General features: G+C 37.3%; 2 protein-coding genes across 2 annotated transcripts in view; one reads left to right on the forward strand and one right to left on the reverse strand.

Annotated features, from left to right (window-relative positions):
• The window catches only part of LOC114701773 (albumin-like), a 191,297-nt gene that overhangs the window by 57,818 nt on the left and 106,869 nt on the right, over positions 1-26,610 (reverse strand). The window lies entirely within an intron of this gene.
• LOC114701767 (albumin-like) lies at positions 48-18,015 on the forward strand. Its single transcript, XM_028881947.2, has 15 exons — positions 48-152; positions 827-884; positions 1,813-1,945; positions 4,564-4,775; positions 5,368-5,500; positions 6,386-6,483; positions 8,072-8,201; positions 9,175-9,386; positions 10,684-10,816; positions 13,824-13,921; positions 14,991-15,129; positions 15,442-15,665; positions 16,125-16,257; positions 16,869-16,936; positions 18,006-18,015. The coding sequence occupies exons 1-14, from the start codon at positions 74-76 to the stop codon at positions 16,908-16,910; spliced, it is 1,824 nt and encodes a 607-aa protein (XP_028737780.2). The 5' UTR covers positions 48-73; the 3' UTR covers positions 16,911-16,936; positions 18,006-18,015.

The following is a 26,610-nucleotide window of genomic DNA, read 5'->3' on the forward strand; positions in this document are numbered from 1 at the left end:
AAAGAAGTATATTAGAGTAGGTATCCCTCCACCCATCTCACCTTTCCCATCAACCCCACAAGCCTCTGGCACAATGAAGTGGGTGACCTTCCTCTTCCTCCTCTTTGTCTGTTGCTCTGCTTTTTCCAGGGGTGTGTTTCGCCGAGATGCAAGTAAGAATTTTATGTTTTCACTGCTCCACTTTTATCTTACTTTCCTAAAAATGGAAGCCTTGCATTTTGAAAGAGTTATTTCTAGACTTTGATGCTATTTTGCATCTGAGAACCCTTGTATGGTTATATTATTAATATACTTTAGACATCTTAGGTGATAATAATTTGAGGATTTCTTTAAAGTTTAGTTTTACATTTCTTTTAATTTTGAAGACATGCTAGGCAGAGTGACTTAAGCTATATTGTATATAGCTGAAGCCAGAATCTTCAAAGTCTCGAAGGCCTGTTTACTCTACCATGCTATACTAAACAATAAACATGTGTGTTGTTAATTTTATAAATGGAGCTTCCATTTGTATTTACTTTTATTTCAGATTGTCTTAGTAGTTACTTAGAGACACGATAAAAGCATTGACTCTTAGGTTTGAATGCAAAGCTATAAACACTTAGATGGTTTTTAAGTAGTATTCGAGGTGAAAGGGTAGTTCTTTAGATGCAGAAGGAAGAAGTCATTGGCAGATTCATTTTATTTTTTGTAGAGATCAGAGGTCAGTGTCATAAAGTACAGGAATAGCTTAAGTGTGTAGAAAGAAGTATGAAAAACAGCATTATAATTAGTTATTGTCATCAATCTTTAAATATGTTTTGTGGTTTTTGTCTCCCTGTTCCCACAGACAAGAGTGAGATTGCTCATCGGTTTAATGATTTGGGAGAACAACATTTCAAAGGCCTGTAAGTTAAAATGTTGAAAGTCAATTTAATGTTTCTGGTAGTATTAGTTACAGTTCTCAATTGCCCCCTTTCCCACATTGAGCATGCAAAATTGGAGGTCATGACTGTCCAACAGAAATATCTCTGTTGGTGGAAAAACTGCTGACCTCTATGAGCATATGGCAAGCAGAGGACACATAGTTATTGGGCACTTGAAACTTGGCAAGTCTAAGTGAGGAGCACACATTCAAATTATATTTAACTTTAATTAAATATCTCTATCCACTTGTGGCTAATGGCTGCTTTAGTGGAGAATGAGATTCTGGAGCCCACATTAAACTTGTGAAGAATGGGATCTTAGTTTTCTTACTGAAAAGGTCTATGATATATAGCTCCTTAAGAGGCTAACTTGCTAATTCTTCTTTACACAAAAAGATCTCATGGTATCTTGAGAAGATTATTTTGTCTTTGTAGTACTGGGGACTCATACCTGTGAAGCAAGTGATCTATAATTAAGTCACATCCCCAATCTCAAAAATGTTTTAATATAGTGAAAATGAGAAGTTTATATTTAAATGCTCAATAGTGTCATATACCCCTGATTAACAGAGGTATATGGATTAGAAGAGAAAAAACTCAAAGGACTTTCATAATGTCTAGCCTTGACAATGAAATGTATTTAGAACATAGTTTGCTGGTTTGTCCCATGTTCATAAATCTACCTACACACCTATGCGTCTATACTTAAGCATGGTAGGAATCCATGTTCTTTTTGCTTGGAAAGGCACCTCTTCCTGGTTATGTCTCAGAGAAGAGCTGACAGGAATAGGCTTTCGAGATAGTAGTAAGAAAGATAGACAAAATATAGATGGTATACATGTACACAATTTGCTGTTTAGGAAAGATAACTACTTCGTAGTAAAGTTTTATTTCTATGTCTGTTTTTCAGAGTCCTGGTCATCTTTTCCCAGTATCTACAGAAATGCCCATATGAAGAACATGTGAAATTAGTGAATGAAATAACTGAATTTGCTAAAACCTGTGTTGCTGAGGATTCTGCTGCAAACTGTGACAAATCAGTTGTCAGTACATTCTGATTTTGAGGATCCTTTTGCCTCTTCTATATAATTCTGAGTATTTCAAAGGAAAACAAATACTTTCTCCCATACCTAAGGCCCAGGGAACACTGTGGAAGAGGGGCCAGAATGATTGTTAGAGCCAGAGGAACAGGGATTTTGCTATGAGATTGTCTCCTAGCAATGTCACAAGCTAGACTCAAAAAGTCTCACCAACATGACTGGCCAAATGTGAGCTTAAGAGTGACAACACAATAGACATGCCAGGGTGGATGAAAGACCCCAAGGCCTCTACCTACACAACGAACTCCAGGCAAACAAGGAATGCTGAGAGAGGGAGAAATTGGCTTCTGCAGGGAAGAGAGAACCAATTGGTTACTTCAATACCAATGGTCAGCCCTGAAAACATGCATCCGAGTAACATTATACAGCCTAACAGGCTATATTTAGGAATATATATGTGTATAGTACACATATATGTATGTAACAACAATTAATGAGAAATGAGGTCACAGATCTGAAAGAGAAAAGGGGCATATCTGTGTGGATTTGGAGGGAGAAAAGGGAAGGAGGAAATGATGTAATTATATAGTAATCTCAAAAAATAAAAGGAGTGATAAAAGGTTATTAAATGATCAAAGTTGCAAGCAAATGGAGACATTCTATCTATTCTCTCAACTTACAAAAATTCTTGGAGGCTACAGATAGAAGTTACAATAATGTTAATGGCAATTTGTTATTTGTACAATTTCTTTTCAAGCTCTAAAATCTGATTTCTGTTCACAGAGGCAAATAGTAAGAGCATGCTTTATGTAATTATTATTTTTTGTTTGTGGTGAGAGCCTTCTACTCTCTTACTATAGTTGACAATAACTACAATACCACCAAGCTTATCTTGGAATTTGTCTTGCTTAACTGAGAGGCTATGCCAGATGATCAGTAACTGAGTTCCTCCTCTCTCTGTCAGCCATCACACCTCTTTTGGATTTTGTGAATTGCACTATTTTAGTTATCTTTTTTTGTTTGTTTATTTGTTTTTGGAGACAGGGCTTCTAGGTGTAGCTTTGGCAGCTTTCCTGGAACATGCCTTGTAGACCAGGCTGGCCTCCAATTCACAGAGATACTTCTGGCTCTCCCTCCCGAGGGCTGGGATTAAAGGCATGTGCCGCCATCGCTAGGCCTTATTTTAGGTATGTTATCTGAGTAGAACCACACAGAATGTGTCTTTCTGTTACTGGCTTATTGCACGTACCAACATGTCCTCCAGGTTGGCCCATGTTGGTGCCAGTTGTAGAACGTTCCTCTTCTAAGGGTAAGAGTAATCCCTAGTGTGTATTCATCACACTATTACCTGTCCATCCACATTTTCTTTATCCTTTCTTCTGCTGGTGGCAGTTTAGGCTGTTTACACATTTTGATTATTACAGGCAATGCTACAGAAGCTTATAAGGGCTAATATTTTCTTGACATAATGGTACTATGTTAATCTTCTGAATGCATCAGCTGATTTCTATGCTATTTGGTTACTTAGAAAAAATTATAATGTATAGCTCTTTATTTCTGTTTTAGTGACATAAATATTTTAGACACAATTAAAAAGTGGGGTTTTCAGGCATTTAGAAGAAGTTGTGCTATTTATGGGTAGGGATTTAAAACCTGAGGCATGAGCTTCCCTGACTGCTTAATATATTGGCAAAGCCATTTCTCAAATTGATCTCTAGCCCCTTTCTATTTGCTTTTCTCTGGAAAACTTTCCTCTGGAAACCTTTTCCTCTATTTGCAGAGTTAGTGATTCACACAAAATATTACAGTTCTACCTTGATATTCATAAAAGTACATTTTTGAAAGTTAATAATTTTTGTTTAGATAAGTAAAATTTCCATGAAGTTAAATTATTTTTGTAATAAAAATTAATGAGGAAGGGAAGGATTATTTGACAAATGAAGTCCTTTGGAGTGGCATTGTTTCTAGAATAAAAGGGCAATCTGTATTTCAATGCAGTAATTATTTATAGTAGATTGTGTTATTCCTCAGTTTGACAGGAAACCTACTAAAGCCTTGGGCTTCTTCAAAAGGAGCAGATCACGTGAGAAGTTGTGTGAACATGTTGCTCCTGAGCATGAGGTCACATGCTTCCTCAAGTCCTAGCTTCCCTTGATTTTTTTATTATAGTGACTTCACTCCTAGCTTTTAGTTCCATATAGAAAACATGTAAGGCAACATTCCTTAAGGCCATTAGCTATTTGCTTCTCTGTTTTATTCACCATACACAATACTGTGGCACTTGGCTATTATGAAAATTATCAAAAAATAGATGAATCAAAGGAAAGCAAATGAATTTTTATGTGATTTTTTTTTGCTTCACAGTTAAAAAATTATATGATTAACAAATATTTATACTTAAATTTATTTTAAGTAGTACATTAAGTCCTAAAATTGTATTTACTTCAAAGTGTCATGTGATGTTTCAATATCATGCACATATATCATCTATATACCTATATACAAGGCATTTAGTTTCTTAATCAAGTTTTATCTGCACATCCAGTTTTTTTACATTGCTTGTTGGATATAGAGAAAGTCAGGTACTGGCAGGAATTTAACAGCTTCTGTTTCCCACTTAGCAAACTCTTTTTGGAGACAAGCTATGTTCCCTTCCAAGTCTTCGTGAAAACTACGGTGAACTGGCTGACTGTTGTACGAAACAAGAACCCGAAAGAAACGAATGTTTCCTGCAACACAAGGATGACAACCCCAACCTGCCCCCACTTGTGAGGCCAGAAGTTGAGGCCATGTGCACCTCCTTTCAGGAAAATGCTGCTGCATTTATGGGACAGTAAGTAAACAGATATCTATGTTTTAAATTAAAAACTGAACAATAGCTCTGCCAGGAACACTTATGCTAGTAGTCATAAAACCCTCAAATATCTATCATCAAGCCTGGGAAAGTTTTACCTTGAGGTAATTTTTAAAAATTTAACATTTGATACAAAAAAACTATGCACAATGACAATAAAAAATCAAAAATATTTTGATCTTGAAAACAGATATGGTCTGTGGGAAAAATCCGAGATTGAGAAGTTGTAAAATATTCTGACGTGGTGTGTGTGTGTGTGTGTGTGTGTGTGTGTGTGTGTGTGTGTGTGTGGTGTTCATGTTCCCTGGATCATTTTCATTTTAGTCAGCAATGTTACATCACCCAAATTTATTACTTACTGAAAATATACACATGTGAATATTTGAACGCAGATACACAAATTTAACCTACCTTCTCTCTCTTGAGAAGAATAGAGACTGGTCATCACTCATGGCCACAATGAGTAAACTTGGTCAATTACAAATCTTTGGGTTTGGGTTGAGTGATCATTTCTGTAGTGTTATGTGCTGTGGGAAATGATTGTCTGCTTTCTTCTTTTTCCATAACTTAGCTATTTGCACGAAGTCGGCAGAAGACATCCTTACTTCTATGGCCCAGAGCTCCTTTACTATGCTGAGAAGTACAATGCCATCATGACTGAGTGCTGTGCAGAAGCTGACAAAGCTGCCTGCTTGACGCCAAAGGTGACCCCTGGGAAGATGGGGACAGAACTGCTCTGTATACCAAACCCAGAGATTTGACCGTCTTACGGTTGACTTAGGAAATCTGAATCTCTGAATGAGACTTCTCTCTGTCATTAGAAAACCTTCTTCCCTCTTACATTACCAATGGCTTTTAGTTCTAATACCTTTCTTCCTTCTGAGATTTAGCAGTGATGGTCTAGAGAGGGAATTCTTGGATGTGTGTTTACTTGTCTTCCAATTCTTTATGGTGGTGACTTCTGGAGTATAATAGCGTTTGTCACACTGGACAGCAAGAGCTAGTTTGTTTGTTTTTTGCTTTTTATTTTTTAGTCCTTCCTTGAGACATTTTAATGGAGATGGAATTCAAAGCTGTGAATTTTACTGAGGCTAGATGTTAGAATCCATTCATTTGTCTATACATATTTATTATGCAAATTATTTGTTTTTCTTAGGCATTTACTCATTTTATGAAAGTTGCTGAAGTAGGAACTGAGATGAATTAGTCACACAACTAAAAAGTCATATCCAGGGCCCTTCCCCGGCAATGTCTCTATGCTGCTTTCTAAGTACCTAGCAGTCTACACTATGCCCATACTGATTTTCATTCTATTAAGTATCAAAATAATCATTTGTCAAAAGAGAGTACATTCGAATTCAGGTGTAAATTATCTTAAATTTTTCATTTGGATGAAAGTTGCAACTCAATAGCATAGCTCTGGCCAAACATGCACAAGGTCCTGATTTCAACTCCCAACCCAACAAATTATCTTGGCATTGGGCTGTCTGAACTTTTGAAGGTGTGTGTGTGTGTGTGTGTGTGTGTGTGTGTGTGTGTGTGTGTGTGTGTGTTGAAATTATCTTTTCCAACTGGATTTCTTCTTGTAGCTTGATGCTCTGATGGAGAAAGTGTTGTATTCCTTTGTGCACCACAGACTGAAGTGCTCCAGTATTCAGAGATATGGAGAGAGAGCTTTCAAAGCATGGTACATGTTTTTTTTTTATATCACAATTCATGTCTTGATAATGATGTTGTCCAATCTACAAGATTGTGCATTTATAAAGTACATCTTGAGAAGTTGATAGAGGTCAAATCAGAAAAACGGTAATAATTTGAAAATTTGTCTCAGTGTTTTTGTTTTAAATTGTCAAAGAATGTAGAAGGCTTGATGTTGTCTAACAGAGGACAGGCATTTAGATCCCATTGTTTATAAAGACCAGGAATCTCATTTTTATGATTAAAAAATACAGTCACTGTCAGAGTAATTAATTTACTTAATTTATTTTCCCTCAATCTGAAAGTGACTCTTGAATGTATGGATAATTGAACTTAGCCATCAACCAAGTTGGAGTTATTACTTTGACTTTTCTTAAAGCTCCAATTCTGTCCCTAATTTCATGTGTTTGCTCCACCATCTCTTGCTTTTATGTTATGTAGCTGTGTCTGGGAGCATCCTTTAATATATAAGTCAAGGATAATGTGCCTGTCCCTTTAGTACCTCTCCTGTTTGTCAATAATGAATCAACCCAACAGGAGAGAAAATGGAGATGACAGACACTGTGCATGTTCTCTAGAGACTGTCAGCAGGAATTATCATCACTGAGTCATCCTTACTATCCAAATTCTTAAAGCCAATCAGATCAATAAATATAGCAACTCCAAGATGAAACAACACACTGTTACATGGGCTATGGTTGGTTCTTACAAAGACAAGATAGCTTTATTAGAGCTATAGAACTGAAAATTACTTTTGAAATAACGAAGATCTTGGCTTTTGACATCTTGCCATAGAGCTTAGAGGCTCTCTGCTGGAACAATTTCTTGGCAGAAGGATTCATAATTAAAAAAAAAAACTCTCTAATTCTCCAGAAGTTTGGGAATTTTTCCCTCCACAGACCTTTAGAATTCAGAAAATTTAAAATTAAAGGCACACACCTTTAATCCCAGCACTCGGGAGCCAGAGGCAGGTGGATCTCTGTGAGTTAGAGGCCAGCTATGATACAGGAAAGGCTCTAAAGCTACACAGAGAAAGCCTGTCTCAACCTGCCCCCTACCCCCCAAAAAAGAAAAAAAAGAATTCATGAAAGCATGTCTTAATTAAGACAAAAGTTGATGAGTCTTCATTTCGAGATAAGAAAACACTTTCATGTCATGATGTAATTTAACTTCATGGATCCTTTGATTTAGTGTGTTGTAACAGTATAAAATCTAAAGCCTGCTTGAGATCACATTGCTAAGATGAGACCAAGCCAGAGACAGAAGCCAGGTGAGGACACAAAACTGATGCCCCTTGGAATGCCACCTCTTTAGGAATTCCTCTTTGGTTTTAATTTTATGAGGCATTTGCTTTCCACGCACCACCCACATTCTTTCAGTAGATTCTGCCTAAGGAAAACATAACTATTATGTCAGAACTAGCATTCTAGTAAAGCTAGTTGTTGTAACTAGTGAATTTTTATAATTTTCTTCATGTCAGTTAGTTTTGAACTTCCTTGTAATAAATGGTATCTTCTTACTGCTTTCTTACAAATAAAATATGATAATAATTTTTTGATGGCAAATTTTCTTTTTAGGATGGTAGCTCGTATCAGCCAGAAATTCCCCAGTGTTGACTTCACAGAAATTAGCAAATTGGCAACAGACATTACCAAAGTCACCCAGGAGTGCTGCCATGGCGACCTGCTTGAATGCGCAGACGACAGGGTAAAGAGTTGTTGCATGCTCATGGTCAGTGAGTGGATGTGTTTGGCTGCATCGGTGAACACTGATGGTGGTGGACATGGTCTCTGGGCTCTCCTTTATTCTACCAAGTTTCCTTGTTTCGTGGCACTTTCCAGAAACAAACAAACAAACAAACAACCCAGAACAAAACAGAAAACAAACAAACAAAAAACCCAAAAACAGTATTCTGAATTATTACATGACCCAAAACTCCTCTGTTCAGCTACATTCTGAGGAGGCTTAAATAGAAAGAGAACAGTTACAAATGTAGATTTCTAAGATGTTTTGGGGAGAGATGTAGGGCTGGATACCTCACAGATTGGAGAGGCTTTTAAAGAATGATGCCCTAATCCCTCCATAGTCTTTCCCCTAATTAACTGTGTGTTAAGTGATTAAATATTTGCTGTGACCTCAGTTTCTCCAAAGTTGTACTATTATCTCCTTCACTTCCCCCTTCAAGAGATTAAAAATACAACCCCATCTTCTTCTGCTATGATAACCCTGGAAAACCTAAGATACATATGTTATGTATGTAAGCAGGGCCCATAACTCTGCTCATTACTCATTATTTAATTATTCCTCATATTTTAATGAGTTATTTAGTTTTAAGATATGTACCTTGTTTTGGAGGAATACTTGGAAAAATAGCACTAAATTTTATGGAAAAAACAACCTGAAGTCTCTCAGTCATATAAACATAAAGTTAATAAACAATCAAAGCATATTAATTTAAATAGATAACTTGATTCTGAACAGTCTCTTTGAATCTATTTGTTTGAGTCACAGCATCTTGAGTCTGCAGGCTCTGAAGCACTGTGTGGGTGAGAATGTGTTGCAGAAGCCACTTTGGTGGTGTATGGTTTTGAGTAGGATGAATATGCTTTATCCATGTAACAGAGGTGTGCGGGGAAAATGTATCAAAGATGACTTCTCTTAAATATTTCTTTTCTCACAGGCAGATCTTGCCAAGTACATGTGTGAAAACCAAGCATCTATCTCTAGCAAACTGCAGGCTTGCTGTGACAAACCAGTGTTACAGAAATCCCACTGCCTTGCTAAAGCAGAACATAATGACATGCCTGTTGATCTGCCTTCATTAGCTGATGATTTTGATGGTGGTCAAGTGTGCACCAACTATGTTGCAGCCAAAGAGATCTTCCTGAGCAAGTGAGGAGATGCCTTTCCTCTTATAGTTTTTTTTTTTTTTTTTTTTTTTTTTTTTTTTTTTTTTTTTTTTAATACAGGGTCTCACTGTGTAGCTCTGACTGTCCTAGAACTCTCACTATGTTTACCAGGCTTGGATTAAAGCATGTGCCACCATGTCTGGCTCCTTTCATAGTTTTGGCAGAGCTGAATAATTTAGGAAGCCTCACCAGGCTGTCTTTGGAGTTACCATGACTTCTGTGGCTCTCAGTAAATTGTTCACCCTTGTCATTCTCAGCCTTTAAAATTTACCTGAAAAGTTTGTTAAGTAATTTAAAATATTGTTATGAAATCATCCATGCATTTAGCACAAACTCAATGTTCCTTACTTCATATGGATATTTTTGGAAATCTTTACAAATATTCCATTAATATATAAATTTTATGTATCATTCAATCATTCTTATAACCATATTTCTTAAATATCTAATGCATTTGAACATATTATGTATTATTTACTATCTCCTTACCTGTCTACCTATATCTATCCATCTCTGCGATGACAACAAGGTTATATATCTATATATATGTTTGTGTATATTCATATACATATATATGTATATATATACTAGTGTCATATTGATGCATATATGTAATGTATGTTTTATGTAAATAAATATCAATATGAAAACATTTGTTTGGTATTTGGTTGAAAAGCTGAGAATCTCACAGTGTGGCGAGGCAGGATACAATTAATAACAAATTACTATATGTTTTCAGTAATTGCAACAATATATTTTTTCTTTTTATTTGGTTATGATTGTACTCTATGCACTAAATAATACTTAATGAAAGATTTTACTCATATGTAGAAGAAAAAGAAATTTTTAGTATTGTCTTTATTTACTCATTTGTTGAGATACATTGGAGACATAAATCAAAGCAAACTAGATATACAGTAAAAATATCTATGAATCAAGCATTTAACATGCACCAGCCTCTGTGTGCTTTGACAGTGTGTCATGTATTTATCCCAACCTACCTTGTAAGAGAGATGCTATCCTTCTTTCCCTTCTATATGGAGGAGGTTAATGCCCTGATAGTGTTAATAAGTTGCCCCTGCAGAACAGTAAAATACAGTGTGGTGGGAAAGCTGAACCTGGGAAGAGTTATCTCTGAGTTCCGAGTTCTTGCTGCTCAGTTTACTTCATGGAGCTCATTCCAATGCGGGACACATGGAATGTGAATCACTATTGAGATTACTTACATAAGTCTATTACTTGCTCATCTATTTAACTCAGTGTATGTTCATCTTCTTTAGGTTTTTGTATGAATATTCAAGAAGGCACCCTGACTACTCTCTTGCCTTGTTGCTGAGAATCGCTAAGAAATATGAAGCCACACTAGAAAAGTGCTGCACCGAATCTGATCCTGCCATATTATGTGGCAGTGTGGTAGGTTTCCATAGGCCAAGAGCACAGCAGCTCCTGGCAGCACTTCCTGTAATGAGAAAGGAAGCGATGCACTAATGAGAATTGACTTATAGGTCAATTCAGATATTCTCTTGAGATGTAAGCAAGCCTGAGCTCTAAAGTTATTAGTTATTATAGGATCAACACTTGATAAAATGTAAGGAAACCTCAAATAATCATTCTAGAATGGGAAGATTTGAAGAAAGGAAGGAATCTTTACTTGCACAAAATCTTTACAATCGTTTTTCTCTTTTCATACTCTTGAGAATAAAATAGAGTAAATTCAAATGCCAACTAAAGGAGATTTAACTTTGATTAAAAACACTTAACCCAATAAAAAAAAGAAAAAGAAAAAGACATTTACTAGTTTTAAATACTTTACATTGCATTGGATTGTTTTATATTGTATACAAAATATATATATTGAAATTGATATTGTTAGAAAATGCTATATGTATATTTCTAATTGTACTTATACCGTTCATTTAACAATGTAATGCAATTTTCTGATCCTTGAAAGTTATTATTACCAACTATTAGGATATAAAGAAATGAAAGTTAGTAGTTAGACATCATAATTGAACTTGTAGTCATATTAGGTATGTTTTCAAGATTGAGCAGAAATATTTTAGATAGACAGGTCATCTTCAAACCCTTCAGAGATCTACAGAATATGGCATTTCAAATGTTTTAATAACTTAGAGAATTTTTCTTTTTTGTTATGACTGTGAGACATGTCGGTTCCTGGCAGTACCAATTTACTTCAGAGAAAATATGGGCATTGACGAAACTGCAATTGGAGTTAACTTTCATTGTGGCAAAAGTTAGCCACTGGACAACAAAGTATCCTCGAATCAACTGCTGACAAACAGGACAGACAGGACATGAAACAAAGGACTACCTATTCTTGCCAAAACAAGTGTGGTTATGGCTTTATCAAAAGGCATCTTCTGAGGCCCGGACAATATGGCACCATCCCTGAAGTGACCTTCGCAATCTTGAAAAAGGACAGTACACTTTTCTTCTAGAGCAGCTGAACAGGCAGTGGGCTGATGGCTTCTGATGTGCAGTGGAACAACAGCTGAAACAATTATTCTTGAAGAGTAACTAAACTCACACCTCTCAATAGTAGACTGGCATTTAGTAGAAGGATATACAGAAGAACAGGATGCTGAGATGAAGCAACACACACACATAGCCAAGAAGAATGGACAGCTGAATTTAAAAAAAAAAAAAAAATCAACAATTTCCAGAATTTAAAATCCTGAATCATGACAAAACACTAGTTGAATTCAGTTGTTTCTGGTACATAGATTGCTTTCACCCATTGTGAGGTTGAACTGTTGACCTTGTGTACATCCTACTTCACAAATGAGTCTGTCAGATACGCTAAGCCTATAGGCTAAAGATGATGCCCCAACACTGCGGAGAAACCTCAGGTGACTGTCTAGGCAGCTGGCTGTTTCTGTCAACTCACAATTTTTTAGAAGTTGCTTGCATCTACTTCCTGTTTTAATTTTTGTTAGGTAATATTATTTCCTTCTTGGGTCTCTGAGGGAATTGAAGATTAGTTAGTTATAGTTGAAGATTAATTAGGAAAGAAAGTGAATTAGGTACATTTTGGACTTACCAAAATAGGATAGATAATGGAATTATTTTCTCTGAATTTGTCAAATACAAATGGACTAGACATTGTTTAGGTATTTATTACTTGTATATATGGTATATACTTATTGTACTTTTGTATACAGTTTTCTTATGTTATTTATAACCTTCTTCCTTTTTTCTTTTTATTAAAATAGAAAAGGGGAAATATGGTGATATTTTATTTGTACTAAAATGTGATTTGTATGTTAATAAATAAAGTTGTCCGGGGGACAGAGCTAACAGCAAGCCATCACAGAAGCTAGGTGGTGGTTGTGCACGCTTTTCATCCCAGCACTTGGTAGGCAGAGCTAGGTGGATCTCTGTGGTTCAAGGATACAGCCAGCATTGGAGACACATGACTTTAATCTCAACACCAACCATAGAAGACCTGGATGTCTGTACAGACAGGCAGTGACAAGGAGGTCATGTGGTTGACTATACAACCAATGAGAAGGCAAAACAGAAAGTCTTTATAAAGACAAACACACAGGAACTGCCTCACTTCTGGAGAGGTAGGACCCTCAGGAGAGGAAGTGTAAGGTTTTTAGCTCTTAGCTATTGCTCTGACCTCTTGGCTTTCTTCTTTGCATTGGTTCTGTGTTTCTTATTGAATAAGATGGTTACTTCTACAACCCAATCCCCCAACTGTCCACTATTAGCACTAATATCTCAAAGGAGTTTGTATACTCTGTTACTTGCAAATTCTTTCAAACATTTTGGAGAAGGTTTTGGAGTAATTTTACAAGAAGTTATACTTGCAAATTTGTTGTGGCAGACTTCTTGGTTCCTATCAAAACACACTGGTTTGTGACCTATTTGGGGCCAGAAGAGAATTTTACCTTAAAGAAACTTCTGAGTAACAGGCACTAATCTGTGACTGAGTCTTGAAGTAGACTTTCTCATCTCAGAGACCTCAAGATCCAACTAGAGAGTTTGCCTAAAAATGGTGGCTGTTGTCTATTGAAGGTCTGCTGTTGACTAGGTGTGATTTTAATTTGATCCACTTAGTTGGTTAACAAAACAGTTCTAGTTAAGTACATGCAATTCCGCTGTAGAGGGGATCAGCCTGAAGCTTAGCCATGGGAAGAACAGTTGGACAACAAGAAAACAAGTCAGGTGACCTGGTGCAAACACAGCCATTGAATCCCAGAGCCTGAAGATTCTTATTGACTTATTGCACCAAATGACCTTGCAAATAAAAGGAACAATTTAAATGTAATGTGACAGACATGACAGGGAAGATCTCCTGAAGTCTCTTTGGACAGAAGGAAGGGAGAAATGCAAGTGACTTACACTGGGTTCTCAGGAAGAATGCTATAAACACAATTCTTTTATGTTGCAGCTTGGTGAACTTCCTCCTCTTGTAGAAGAGCCTAAGAATGTAGTCAAAACTAACTGTGAACTTTTTGAGAAGCTTGGCGAGTATGGATTCCAAAATGCGTGAGTAGTTTTTTAGCTATTTTTTCCCTTGGTCAATTAAATTACTTAAAGCAATGCATAGGTGACCAAGCATGTGGCCTTAGTAATGAAAACACATTATTTATACTCCTGGGCTCATAGAAAACCTTGATATATTGGAGCTGGGAGTATCCTTCAAAGGTTAGGCAGAGTTTATGAGCAAGCAGTAGAACAATATAGGGTAGAACAAGAAAGAGCATGCTTTGGATAGCAAAACCTCAAGAATTGGTAGAAATGCTGAACATAAAAATATAACAAAAGATTTAGATAAAATTCAAATGATACATGAATAAGGGTTCACTTCAGAAAACATTGGAGCTTGAGAGTTATACCTAAATTTTCATAGTTGTGATTTTGTATTCCTATGGAATTTCATTTTTAGAAGAGATAGATTATGAATGCCCTGCTGGAGTAATGTCCCAATTCCATAGAACCTTATCTATGGAGGTAAAGTGAAGACACATTATTCCTTATTCAGGTTGTTACAGTTTTAGTGCTCTTCTAACTCTAGCATTTGGAGTTGACATGATTTCTTCACTTGAGTAGATTACAGTCATTCACTGACTTTTATTATTATGATTCATTGTTAAATACTAGATGTTATTAGATGCTAGATAATGTACCAGGCAGACACATTATTTGCTTTCATTTAATCCTTGTGCAGTCTCTATTAAACCAGCCATCTTTTCATCAGTATTTTTAAGATTATCACAGTGTTAATACGTGTAAGTTTGTGATAGAATTTATTTCAAGCAGTACCATGTACATTAATACTGTTAGACTAGAGAAATGTAACTCACTTCCTTATGACTATAGTACAGATCTAAGACTAAGATCATATGCTCCAGCAAATTTTCATGGACATATAGTTAATTGCTCAGGAGAAGGCCTTCCTCTAATACTATGCTATCATCCTGGAAGTGAAGAACTTTGGTTCATGTGGAAAAACTATCTTAGTTGACTTGGGGTAAATTTTCTCTTGTTGAAATACTTTACAGCAGACCAGTTTCTTGTCTGGATGGAAACAAATAAGTTATTTTTTTAATAACAGGCTCCTAGTTCGTTACACTCAGAAAGCACCTCAGGTGTCGACTCCAACTCTTGTGGAAGCTGCAAGAAACCTAGGGAAGGTGGGCAGCAAGTGCTGCATGCTTCCTGAAGCAAAGAGACTGCCCTGTGTGGAAGATTATGTGAGTCTTTTAAACTATGATTAAGTCAGCAGTGCTGGGTTTTTGTCTTCAGATATTGACACTTCTAACTTTTAGGAGCAAGGGTATGCTGATATGTGCATGTGTATATGGTAGCTGATATGGGTACCTATATTAAAGTGAAAGAGAATTTTTATAAGTCATATGTTTGGTTTCAAAGATAAATAAATCACTATGGCAATCAATGCTGAATTCATAGTTGTTAATTCAATATGGCAGTTCTTTTTGTGCATCAGAAAGTGAGTGTCTGTGGATCTATTGACTGTTCTCCTCCTCTGTCTGCCTGTCCCTTAGCTGACAGAGATCCTGAACTGGGTATGTGTGCTGCATGAGAAGACTCCAGTGAGTGATCAAGTCACCAAGTGTTGTACTGGATCTGTGGTAGAAAGACGACCATGCTTCTCTGCTCTGCCAGTAGATGAAACATATGTCCCCAAAGAATTTAAAGCTGAGACCTTCACCTTCAATGCTGGTATCTGCACACTTCCCAAGAAGGAGAAACAGATAAAAAAACAAATGTGAGCAATATTTTCTTAATGCATAGGTCTTTTTCCTGGGTACTGCTTACTCTACAAGTATCAATGACAGAGACCCAGCATTCCCCTCTTGCTTGGCTTTGTTTAATTCTTATAACATCCCCATTATTACCTTCAAATGAGGCAGATGTTAGAGAGCAAAATTCTGTTTATTAAGTGCAAAGAGAGAAGTCTTTCAGGAATTTTCTGGAAACTACGTAAAACACTGAGTGACTTGCATTGATTATTCCATTTCATCCAGTCCTAGCCAAGTGGTCCTAATTGCCCTCTTACACAGTCAAGAATACTAAGTTTGGCAATGGCCTGCTTGGTCCTGGAAGCCAAAGTCACTCGGCTCCACGATGTGTGAACTTGAACTGTGGCCTCACCATCCTTGCTGTCTTGGTTTCCTGCATGGGAGTCAACATTTCCTTGCTCTTCCTGCTCTCTGTCCTAATGCAGGGCACTTGCTGAGCTGGTGAAGCACAAACCCAAGGCTACAGATGAGCAGTTGAAGACCGTGATGGGCGATTTTGCAGCTTTCTTGGATAAGTGCTGCAAGGCTGACGACAAGGAGGCCTGCTTCTCTGAAGATGTAATAGAGCTTTTTACACTTTGATATGTTCAGTTTCCATTTGTGTGCATTTGGTCAGGTTGAGGCTTAGACACTCATATGCTGAATAATGTGATCAATCTAGATCATGTTCACTACAGAACTGTAATACAAACTGACTCACGTAACTCTTAAATTGTGTGTTCTACCACACTGTAGCATTAAAATGTTCATAAAGGCCATTCAATTCCAAACTTATAACACTTAAGAACATAGAAATATTTGTAAAGCCCAGAATCATTAACTCATTTAATCCTTGTCTTGAAATGTTACACTTTGAATTGACTAATTTCACACGTGAGAGGAGAACATTTACATTTACATGTCTGAATCATTTCACATTTCCCCCCATGCCCTAACAAAAGTTTACTTTAGTCTTTTAGATACAACAGATATCAATGAGCTTTGTTTAAGAATTCTAGGAGAACTGTAATTAAGTGATGCAAGGCATGTGAATTTACATTATAATCACTGAAAACTGTGGAGGTGCAAATTCTAATAGTCTTACTAGTATTTTTCTAACATGTATCATTTTGTGTATGTGTGTGTGTGTGTGTGTGTGTGTGTGTGTGTGTGTGTGTGTGTGTTTTCAGGGCCCAAAACTTGTTGCTGCAAGCCAAGCGGCCTTAGCCTAAACACATCACAATCACAAGCATCTTAGGTAAGTGTATTTGGGATTTTTTTTAGAAAAGCAATCATACGCATTTTTCCTAAAATGGCTAAGTTTGCTGACCCTTTGGCAAGAGCCGTGTAGACTAGCACCTGCCACCAATCTTAGGCCTTCATTTATGTTCACCGATTTGCATATAAGAAAATGAATACATAAATGTCTAGATCAATGCAATTTACCCAAGGGGCAGCCAAACTAGGGAGAGAAAGAGCCAAACTTGAGAATTCACTCCAGAGCTGAGTACTTATCATGGCTCTGTTCTGACTTACATGGTGCACTCCATGGAGTCACACATGTTAGTCCAGTCAAGGGTGGCCTAAGAATAAAAGTGAAGCCATATGAAAGAACAATTTTTAGTCAAAACAATTGTGTATTGTTGATTCTGCAGAGTTTGAGTCAGTACTTCTGTAACTTCATTCATTAGAAGATTCAATGGAGCTTTTTTATGGGGGTCTCTGTTTCATAATATATGATCTGTTTCCAAATCTCTGATGTGTCACATGCCAAGCTTTGACAGAATTTATATTCAGATTTCAAAACAGCATTTGAAAATGTAGATAATTGAATAGAGCTATGACGATAAATATTGTTTGAAATATTTTGGAAGAGAATTTAAAAAATAGACCAACAATAAAATAAGGTGGCAAAATAAAATAGTTTCTCCACATGAAAACACATATATATTGTGTATTCAATCAAAGAACCTACATATATAGTTATTTCAAAATTATTTCCATTTTTAGAAGGAAAAGGAAATTTTGTTTCATTCTGAGAAGACAGCTTTCATTTTTAATAAATTAGGGAATAAGTAGGTCTAGAGAAATGGTGAGAATTCTGACCTGACACATGAGGGCCCTGATGGGACCAGTGAGAAAGAGCAGGTGTCAGAACATGCAACACTGTATCTCTCCCTGATTGAGGGAGGTGAGCTAAGTCTAGGTCATGCTTAGGCTGTCTAGACCAGTGAAAATTGCAAAAAGAATTTAAGAGATTCAAAATTTCTAAAAAATAGTTTTGGAAAACATATTCCAATTTTAAAAGACACTTTTTTGCTTTTCAGTATACTGCGAGAAAAGGAGAGACAAAGACTCAAGCCTTACTCATCTTTTCTGTTGGTGTGAAATCAACACCCTAAGGAACACAAATTTATTTAAATATTTGACTTCTTTTTTCTGTACTGCAATTAATAAAAAAAATGACTCTGTATTTTCCAGGACTGTATTTTCTAAAGGCATGCTCCCCCTGACAGTCTTGTAGGCTCTGGGAAATACTCAGGTGCTTTTCATCCCCACAGCCTTGTAGGCTCTGGGAAACACTCAGTTTTCTCTCTTCTTTTCCTCAGCAGAGGCTCTAGCTCCTTATAGGCAACCCGATGAAAATAAATGTTAAAACTCTCCCGAGTTGTGAGCAGTGAGCATATAAACTAATTTCAACATTATGAGAGTTCTGAATGAGAGACTAAAAGCTTATGAACCATGGCTTTCCTTGTCAGTGGGACTCTAAGAATGAGTTGGGGACAAAGGAGACAGGAATGGCTTTAAAGGTGTCTCGGTTAACCGGTAAAGTAAGTGATCAAGAAAAATTTACTACAGTTGAGGATGATATCATAAAACCTCAAGAAGCAAAGTTGGAAGAGGGGACTGAGTGATCTGGAGGGATGCTGAAGGACACTGGATCAATGAAGAGGGGACTGGGTGTTCTGGAGGGGTGCTGAAGGACACTGGATTGATGAAGAGGGGACTGGTTGATCTGGAGGGGTGCTTTAGCACACTGGTTTGATGAAGGGGGACTGGGAGATCTGGAGGGATGCTGAAGGACACTGTATTGATGTAGCACAAGAGTTGGGTGGTGAAAAAGTTGTATAAAAATTTTGAATTCAATGCTAGATTCTTTTCTCTGTTCTAGGAGGGGACTGCTCATATGTACTCTGTTTTATGAATTTTGTAGACTTACCCAAGCATTGTCTATGAATTTACATACATAGTAATTCATATCCATATGAAATTTTTATTATTATGTCCTTGGTTTCAAATTGTGCCTATTATTCTACATCTGGCTCTTAGTGATCTTTTATAGTTTCATTTAAAGCATGATACCTGAAAAGATGAGGAGACCACTGTAGCAGGAATCTTAAATGGTCTTATTAATTAAATCAAGCCCAAGGCCAGTTTTTGGGGTGAATACTGGAAAATCAGAGAAGCAGAACAAGCCACAGCTTCCTCACCTCGCCAATTCCTCAGGTGATCCTGATTCCTCATACTGGATGCCTCTGAGTTCTCATTCAGAATGGTTCTCAGCTGAATTGCTGCTAGAAGCCTGAAAATTTTACCAGCCAAATGCTTAATCAGGCCAAATGCTTCTAGTTTCTGGTCCTCACGCTTTATATAACTTTCTGCTTTCTACCATCACTCCCTGGGATTAAAGCCTCGCTTTCTGGGATTAAAGATGTGAGTCACCATGCTTGGCTGTATCCTTGAACACATGGAATTCTGCCTCTGGAATGCTAGGATTAAAGGCTTGTGCTACCCCTGCCTATCCTCTATGATTAATATTGTGACTGTTCTGTCTCTGACCCCAGATAAGCTTATTAGGGTGCACAATATTTTGGGGAACACAATACCACCTCATTTCCCCTTTTTTGTCTAAAATTTTAAAAAGCTTATAACTAATACAAGAAAAAATATATCCAGTAAGTATATACAGTATACACAGTCAAGATTACATTAACATTTGACAGACTCAGACAAAAAACTCCATTAAAATAATGTCCAGTCCAGTAACATTTGATAAACTCAGACAAAAATTTTCACTACTTATCCTGTTTAAAACAAGTAGTTCCTTTTTAAATATAGATTCAATAATTGACCTTTTATCTTATTATATCCATATTCTATAATAGATTCAGTAGTCTACCTTTTGTCATTTTTATATCTTCCCCCTTTTCTTTAGTATAGATTCAGTGATCTACCCATTTATCCTATTATTTCTTTATATTTTTTCTCAGAGTAGATTCAATTATCTACCTCAAATCTTTATTCTCTTTTTTCTTTTTCTTTCTTTTTTTTCAAACAAAAACTGTACCTAGTGTTTTCCTGCCTGGCCCACAGTCAGGACAAATCTCTGACACCCGCCAGTCCCACAGCCTCTCAGACCCCACCAAGTAAACACAGAGACTTATATTGCTTACAGACTGTATGGCCATGGCAGGCTTCTTGTTATCTAGTTCTTATATCATAAATTAACCCATATCTATTAGTCTATAAGTTGCCACATGGCTCATTGCTTGCCGGTACCTTACATATTGCTTTTCATGGTGGGTGGCTGGCAGCATCTCCTGACTCAGCCTTCCACTTCCCAGAATTCTCCTCTCTCCTTTTCCTGCCTATACCTCCTTCCTGGCTACTGGTCAATGAGTGTTTTATTTATTAACCAATCAGAGCAACACATTTAACATACAGAACATCCCACAGCACTTCTTTTCTTTTTTTTTTCAAAAAGGAAGGTTTTAACTTTCACATAGTAAAATTTCAGATAACAAAACAATTATCAAGCAAGAATATAGTTACAATATCTAGTCTTTTTATAATTACTAGTCTATTTGTATTTGGCAAAATTGGAGAAGATATCCCATCTATCTTATATTTGTGAATATAAGGTTTCATAGCTAGCCTATGTTTTATCATAACTAAGGAAAATTATAACCATCTAGTCTTCAACTACATCAAACACCTCAGAAGGATATAATATCATCTGAGAAATGGGATAAGAATGCAAGCAACTTCCAGGAGTCTTGCAAGAGTAGACAGAGACAGCTGGCAGCCTGGACAGTCACCTAATGTTTCTTTGTAAACTGGGGCATCTGTCTCAGCCCATAGGCCTAGGTCTCTCAGTCACTTTTCTTTGTGTCCTGTACAATGTCTGGCAGTTTCCTCTGCAAAGCAGGAAACTAAATGACCATTTTGCCAAGCAAAGTTCAGTGGTCACCTTCCTATGGGTCCTGCATGTCCAGTGGATACATTTTTTCAAGCAGTCCAGGCAACAACAATTTCTTGCCCAAATGGCTATTTTTCTCAAGAAGAAGATAAACTCCATATGGAGTGTCTTCGATGCCCATCCTCCTCTCTGAAGTAAATAGGTGCTGCCAGGAGCAGACATGTCTCACTGTCCAGAAAGTCTAAATTTTTAAAATATTTTACATGCTATATTCTGTAGGTCTTTGAAGTGTTTGGGGATTGCCTATCTGTCTGAAATATATCTATATATACCTAGAAATCTTAACTAACACGGCTACAAGTATGATTATCATAGATGACTAATTATTAATCTATTTTTTTATTTATCCATTACAATTTTAAATGAGCTATACAAACATAATACCTTAAACAAGAGTAGAAATATACACACAATATAACAAAATTAACTTTAAATTTATATCAATAAACTAAAATCTATACCAATGTAAAACATTTAAAACAAGTTGTTGCTCTTTAAAAGTAGGTTCAACAATCTACCCTTTTATCCTATCATTATCTATATTGTCCCCCTTTTTTTCATTAGAAAGAGATTGCATTTATAATCGACCTGTTTTAAATAAATCTATTGGTTTTTCTCTGTCCCACACTAGAGGGCTCTTTTGATATGGGACAGAAGTATCTCTTAACTTTTTTTTCTTTAGCAATATGCTTGGGTTTAGAGAAGCATTGAGCCAATTCTATCTTCAAAGCCTGATTGGTATATTTGGGAATTTGGGCGGAGCTTCTCTTACTACTTCCTTCTGGATAGAGTCACTGTATCTTATGGGGACACAAAGAAAATTTTAGGCTTATGTGGTAGTCCATGAAGCTATATTGTCTGAGCCACTTGCCTTGAAACCATTCTGGATGTTGGAACATCTGGGCTATGGTGTCATCAGAGACCTTTCAGGGGGTCTTGGCTGGTCAAACCTGATGTATCTTAATCTGGAACAAATCCATAGCCTCTGGCTTTCTGTGGAAATAAAAGCAGAGCCTGCTTTCCAAAGCAACATATCCTTAGACCCAATTTTGAAGTCAAGGTATCTTTAAAATATGCATCACTGAATTAAGTATTTCTTATATCTTAACTAATTCAATTACATCAAAATGAGAACATCTAAGCATAAGTAACTTACTAAGCACTTCCTGTTTCCCTCACAACTGTTGTCTCCTCTCACGCAGCCCTTACTCAGCTCACATTTTCTTTCTTTTTTTTTTTATCATTTTTTTTATTTTACAACACCATTCAGTTCCACACAATAGCCACAGATTCCCCTGCTCTTCCCCCTCCCCGCCCCCCTCCTTCCCCCAGTCCACCCCTCCATTCCCACCTCCTCCAGATCAAGGTCTCCCCCGAGGACCAGGATCGACCTGATAGACTCAGTCCACGCAGGTCCAGTCCCCCCCTCCCAGACCGAGCCAAGCGTCCCTGCCTAAGTCCCAGGATTCAAACAGCCAACTCATGCAACAAGCCCAGGACCAGGCACCACCACCCAGATGCCTCCCAAACAGATCAAGCCAATTGACTGTCTCACCCATTCAGAGAGCCTGATCCAGTTGGGGGCCCCTCAGCCTTTGGTTCATAGTTCGTGTGCTTCCATTCATTTGGTTATTTGTCCCTGTGCTTTATCTAACCTTGGCTTCAACAATTCTCGATCATATAAACCCTCCTCTTTCTCATTAATTAGACTCCCAGCGCTCCACCAGGGGCCCAGCTGTGGATGTCTGCATCCAGATTCCTCAGTCCTTGGATGGGGTTTATGGCACAACTATCAGGGTGTTTGGCCATCCCATCACCAGAGTAGGTCAGTCCCGGCTGTCTCTCGACCATTGCCACCAGTCTTTTGCCGGGGTGTCTTTGTGGATCTCCGTGGGCCTCCCTAGCTCTCTGCTTCCTCCCCTTCTCATGTGGTCTTCATTTACCATGGTCTCCTATTACTTGTTCTCTCTCTCTTTTCTTGATCCAGCTAGGATCTCCCGCTCTCTTTCCCTCGACCGTCGCCCTTCATTGCTCTCACTCATGTCCAGGCTGTTCATGTAGATCTCTTCCATTTCTCCATCAGTAGGTGATCTCCGTGTCTTTCTTGGGGTCCCGTTTTCCAGGTAGCCTCACTGGTGATGTGAGTAGCAGTCCAGTCATCCTTGTTCCACATCTAGCATCTTCCTATGAGTGAGTACATACCATATTTGTCTTTCTGAGTCTGGGTTACCTCACTCAGGATGATTTTTTCTAGATCCATCCATTTGCCTGCAAGCCTCATGATGTCATTGTTTTTCTCTGCTGAGTAGTATTCCATTGTGTATATGTGCCACAATTTATTTATCCATTCTTCAGTTGAAGGGCATCTAGGTTGTTTCCAGGTTTTGGCTATTACAAACAATGCTGATATGAACATAGCTGAGCAAGTGCTCTTGTGCTATGATTGAGCATTTCTTGGGTATATGCCCAAGAGTGGTATAGCTGGATCTTGGGGGAGATTGATTCCTAATTTTCTAAAAAAGCCCCCTATTGATTTCCAAAGTGGTTGTACAAGCTTGCATTCCCACCAGTAGTGGAGGAGAGTTCCCCTAGTTCCACATCCTCTCCAGCATAAAGTGTCTTCAGTGTTTTTCATCTTAGCCATTCTGACAGGTGTAAGGTGGTATCTCAGAGTTGTTTTGATTTGCATTTCCCTGATGATTAGGGATGTTGAGCAATTCCTTAAATGTCTTTCAGCCATTTGAGTTTCCTCTGTTGAGAATTCTGTTTAGTTCTAAAGCCCATTTCTCAATTGGACTGTTGGTTGTTTTGATGTCTAATTTCTTGAGTTCCTTATATATTCTGGATATCAGTCCTCTGTCAGATGTGGGGTTGGTGAAGATCTTTTCCCATTCTGTGGGCTGTCACTTTGCCTTGTTGACCGTATCCTTTGCTCTACAAAAGCTTCTCAGTTTCAAGAGGTCCTATTGATTGATTGTTTGTCTCAGTGTCTGTGCTACTGGTGTTATATTTAGGAAGTGATCTCCTATGCCAATGCATTCAAGACTGCTTCCTACTTTCTCTTCTAGCAGGTTCAGAGTAGCTGGATTATGTTGAGGTCTTTGATCCACTTGGACTTAAGTTTTGTGCATGGTGACAGATATGGATCTATTTGCAGTCTTCTACATGTTGATATCCAGTTATGCCAGCACCATTTGTTGAAGATGCTTTCTTTTTTCCATTGTACACTTTTGGCTTCTTTGTCAAAAATTATATGTTCATAGGTGTGTGGGTTAATGTCAGGGTCTTCAATTCGATTCCATTGGTCCACATGTCGGTTTTTATGCCAATACCAAGCTGTTTTTATTACTGTAGCTCCATAGTAGGGCTTGAAGTCAGGGATTGTGATGCCTCCAGACGTTGTTTTATTGTGCAGGATTCTTTTGCCTATCCTGGGTTTTTTGTTTTTTCATATGAAGTTGAGTATTGTTCTTTCCAGGTCTGTGAAGAATTGTGTTGGTATTTTGATGGGGATTTCATTGAATCTGTAGATTGCTTTTGGTAAGATTGCCATTTTTACTATGTTAACCCTGCCTATCCATGAGCATGGGAGATCTTTCTATTTTCTGACATCTTCTTCAATTTTTTTTTTGGGGGGACTTAAAGTTCTTGTCATATAGGTCCTTCACTTCCTTGGTTAGTGTTTCACCAAGGTATTTTATGTCATTTGTGGCTATTGTAAAGGTGATGTATCTCTAATTGCCTTCTCAGTTTCTTTGTCCATTGTATATAGGAGGGCTACTGATTTTGATGAGTTGATTTTGTATCCCGCTATGTTGAGGAAGGTGTTTATAAGCTTTATCAATTCCTGGGTGGAACCTTTGGGGTCACTCAAGTATACTATCATGTCATCTGCAAATAGGGAAAGCTTGACTTCTTCCTTTCTAATTTGTATCCCTTTAATCTCCGTATGTTGTCTTATTGCTCTGGCTAGAACTTCAAGTACTATATTGAATAAGTATGGGGAGAGTGGACAGCCTTGCCTCATTCCTGATTTTAGTGGAATTGCTTTGAGTTTCTCTCCATTTAATTTGATGATGACTGTTGGCTTGCTGTAAATTGCCTTTATTATGTTTAGGTATGTTCCCTGTATTCCCGATTGCTCCAAGACTTTTATCATGAAGGGGTGCTGGATTTTGTCAAATGCCTTTTCTGCATCTAGTGAGATGATCATGTGATTTTTTTCTTTGAGTTTGTTTATATGGTGTATTACATTGATGGACTTTCGTATGTTGAACCACCCTTGCATCCCTAGGATGAAGCCTACTTGATCATGGTGGATAATTGTTCTGATGTGTTCTTGGAGTCTGTTTGCCAGTATTTTATTGAGTATTTTTGCATCAATGTTCATGAGGGAGATCGGTCTGTAGTTCTCTTTCTTTGTTGCATCCTTGTTTGGTTTAGGAATCAGGGTAATTGTAGCCTCATAGAAGGAGTTTGGTAATGTTCCTTCTGTTTCTATTATGTGGAACAATTTAGAGAGTATTGGTATTAACTCTTCTTTGAAGATCTGGTAGAATTCTGTGCTGAAACCATCTGGTCCTGGGCTTTTTTTGGTTGGGAGACTTTTAATGACTGTTTCTATTTCCTTAGGGGTTATTGAACTATTTAAATAGTTTATTTGGTCTTGATTTAACTTAGGTATGTGGTACCTATCCAGAAAAATGTCCATTTCTTTTCACTTTTCCAGTTTTGTGGAGTAGAGGCTTTTGAAATAGGACCTTATAATTCTCTGGATTTCCTCAATGTCTATTGTTATGTCCCCCTTTTCATTTCTGATTTTGTTGATTTGGATTCTCTCTCTCTGGCTTTGGTTAGTTTGGATAAGGGCTTGTCTATCTTGTTGATTTTCTCAAAGAACCAACTCTTTGTTTCATTAATTTTTTGTATTATTCTCTTAGTTTTTAATTTATTAATTTCACCTCTCACTTTGATAATTTCCTGGCGTCTATTCTTCCTGGGAGACTTTGCTTCTTCTTCTTGTTCTAGAGCTTTCAGGTGTGCTGTTAAGTCACTAGTGTGGGATTTCTCCAACTTCTATGTAGGCATTTAGTGCTATGAATTTCCCTCTTAGCACTGCTTTCATAGTGTCCCATAAGTTTGGGTATGTGGTGTCTTCATTTTCGTTGATCTCTAGGAAGTCTTTAATTTCTTTCTTTATTTCTTCCTTAACCCATTGGTGATTCAGTTGAGCATTATTCAGTTTCCATGAGATTGTAGGTTTTCTGTAGTTTTTGTCGTTGTTGAAATCTAACTTTAAACCATGGTGGTCTGATAGAACACAGGAGGTTATTCTAATTGTTTTGTATCTGTTGAGATTTGCTTTGTGGCCAAGTATGTGGTTGATTTTAGAGAAATTTCCATGGGGTGCTGAGAAGAAGATATATTCTTTCTTGTTAGGATGGAATGTTCTGTAGATATCTATTAGGTCCAATTGGGCCATGACATCAGTTAAGTCCTTTATTTCTCTGTTAAGTTTCAATTTGGGAGATCTGTCTAGTAGTGAAAGTGGGGTGTTGAGATCTCCCACTATTAATGTGTGGGGTTTTATATGTGGTTTAAGCTTTAGTAATGTTTCTTTTACATATGTGGGTGCCCTTGTGTTTGGGGCATAAATGTTCAGAATTGAAACT

The sequence above is a fragment of the Peromyscus leucopus genome, chromosome 10 (assembly GCF_004664715.2).
Source record: "Peromyscus leucopus breed LL Stock chromosome 10, UCI_PerLeu_2.1, whole genome shotgun sequence".
Lineage (NCBI taxonomy): Eukaryota > Metazoa > Chordata > Mammalia > Rodentia > Cricetidae > Peromyscus > Peromyscus leucopus.

Bases quoted from the DNA above. Each gene is read 5' to 3' on its own strand.
- LOC114701767 (XM_028881947.2), top strand. From the start codon at position 74: ATGAAGTGGGTGACCTTCCTCTTCCTCCTCTTTGTCTGTTGCTCTGCT. The intron at 885-1,812 runs GTAAGTTAAAAT...TCTGTTTTTCAG, and splicing joins GAACAACATTTCAAAGGCCT to AGTCCTGGTCATCTTTTCCC. The intron at 13,922-14,990 runs GTGAGTAGTTTT...TTTTAATAACAG, and splicing joins GAGTATGGATTCCAAAATGC to GCTCCTAGTTCGTTACACTC.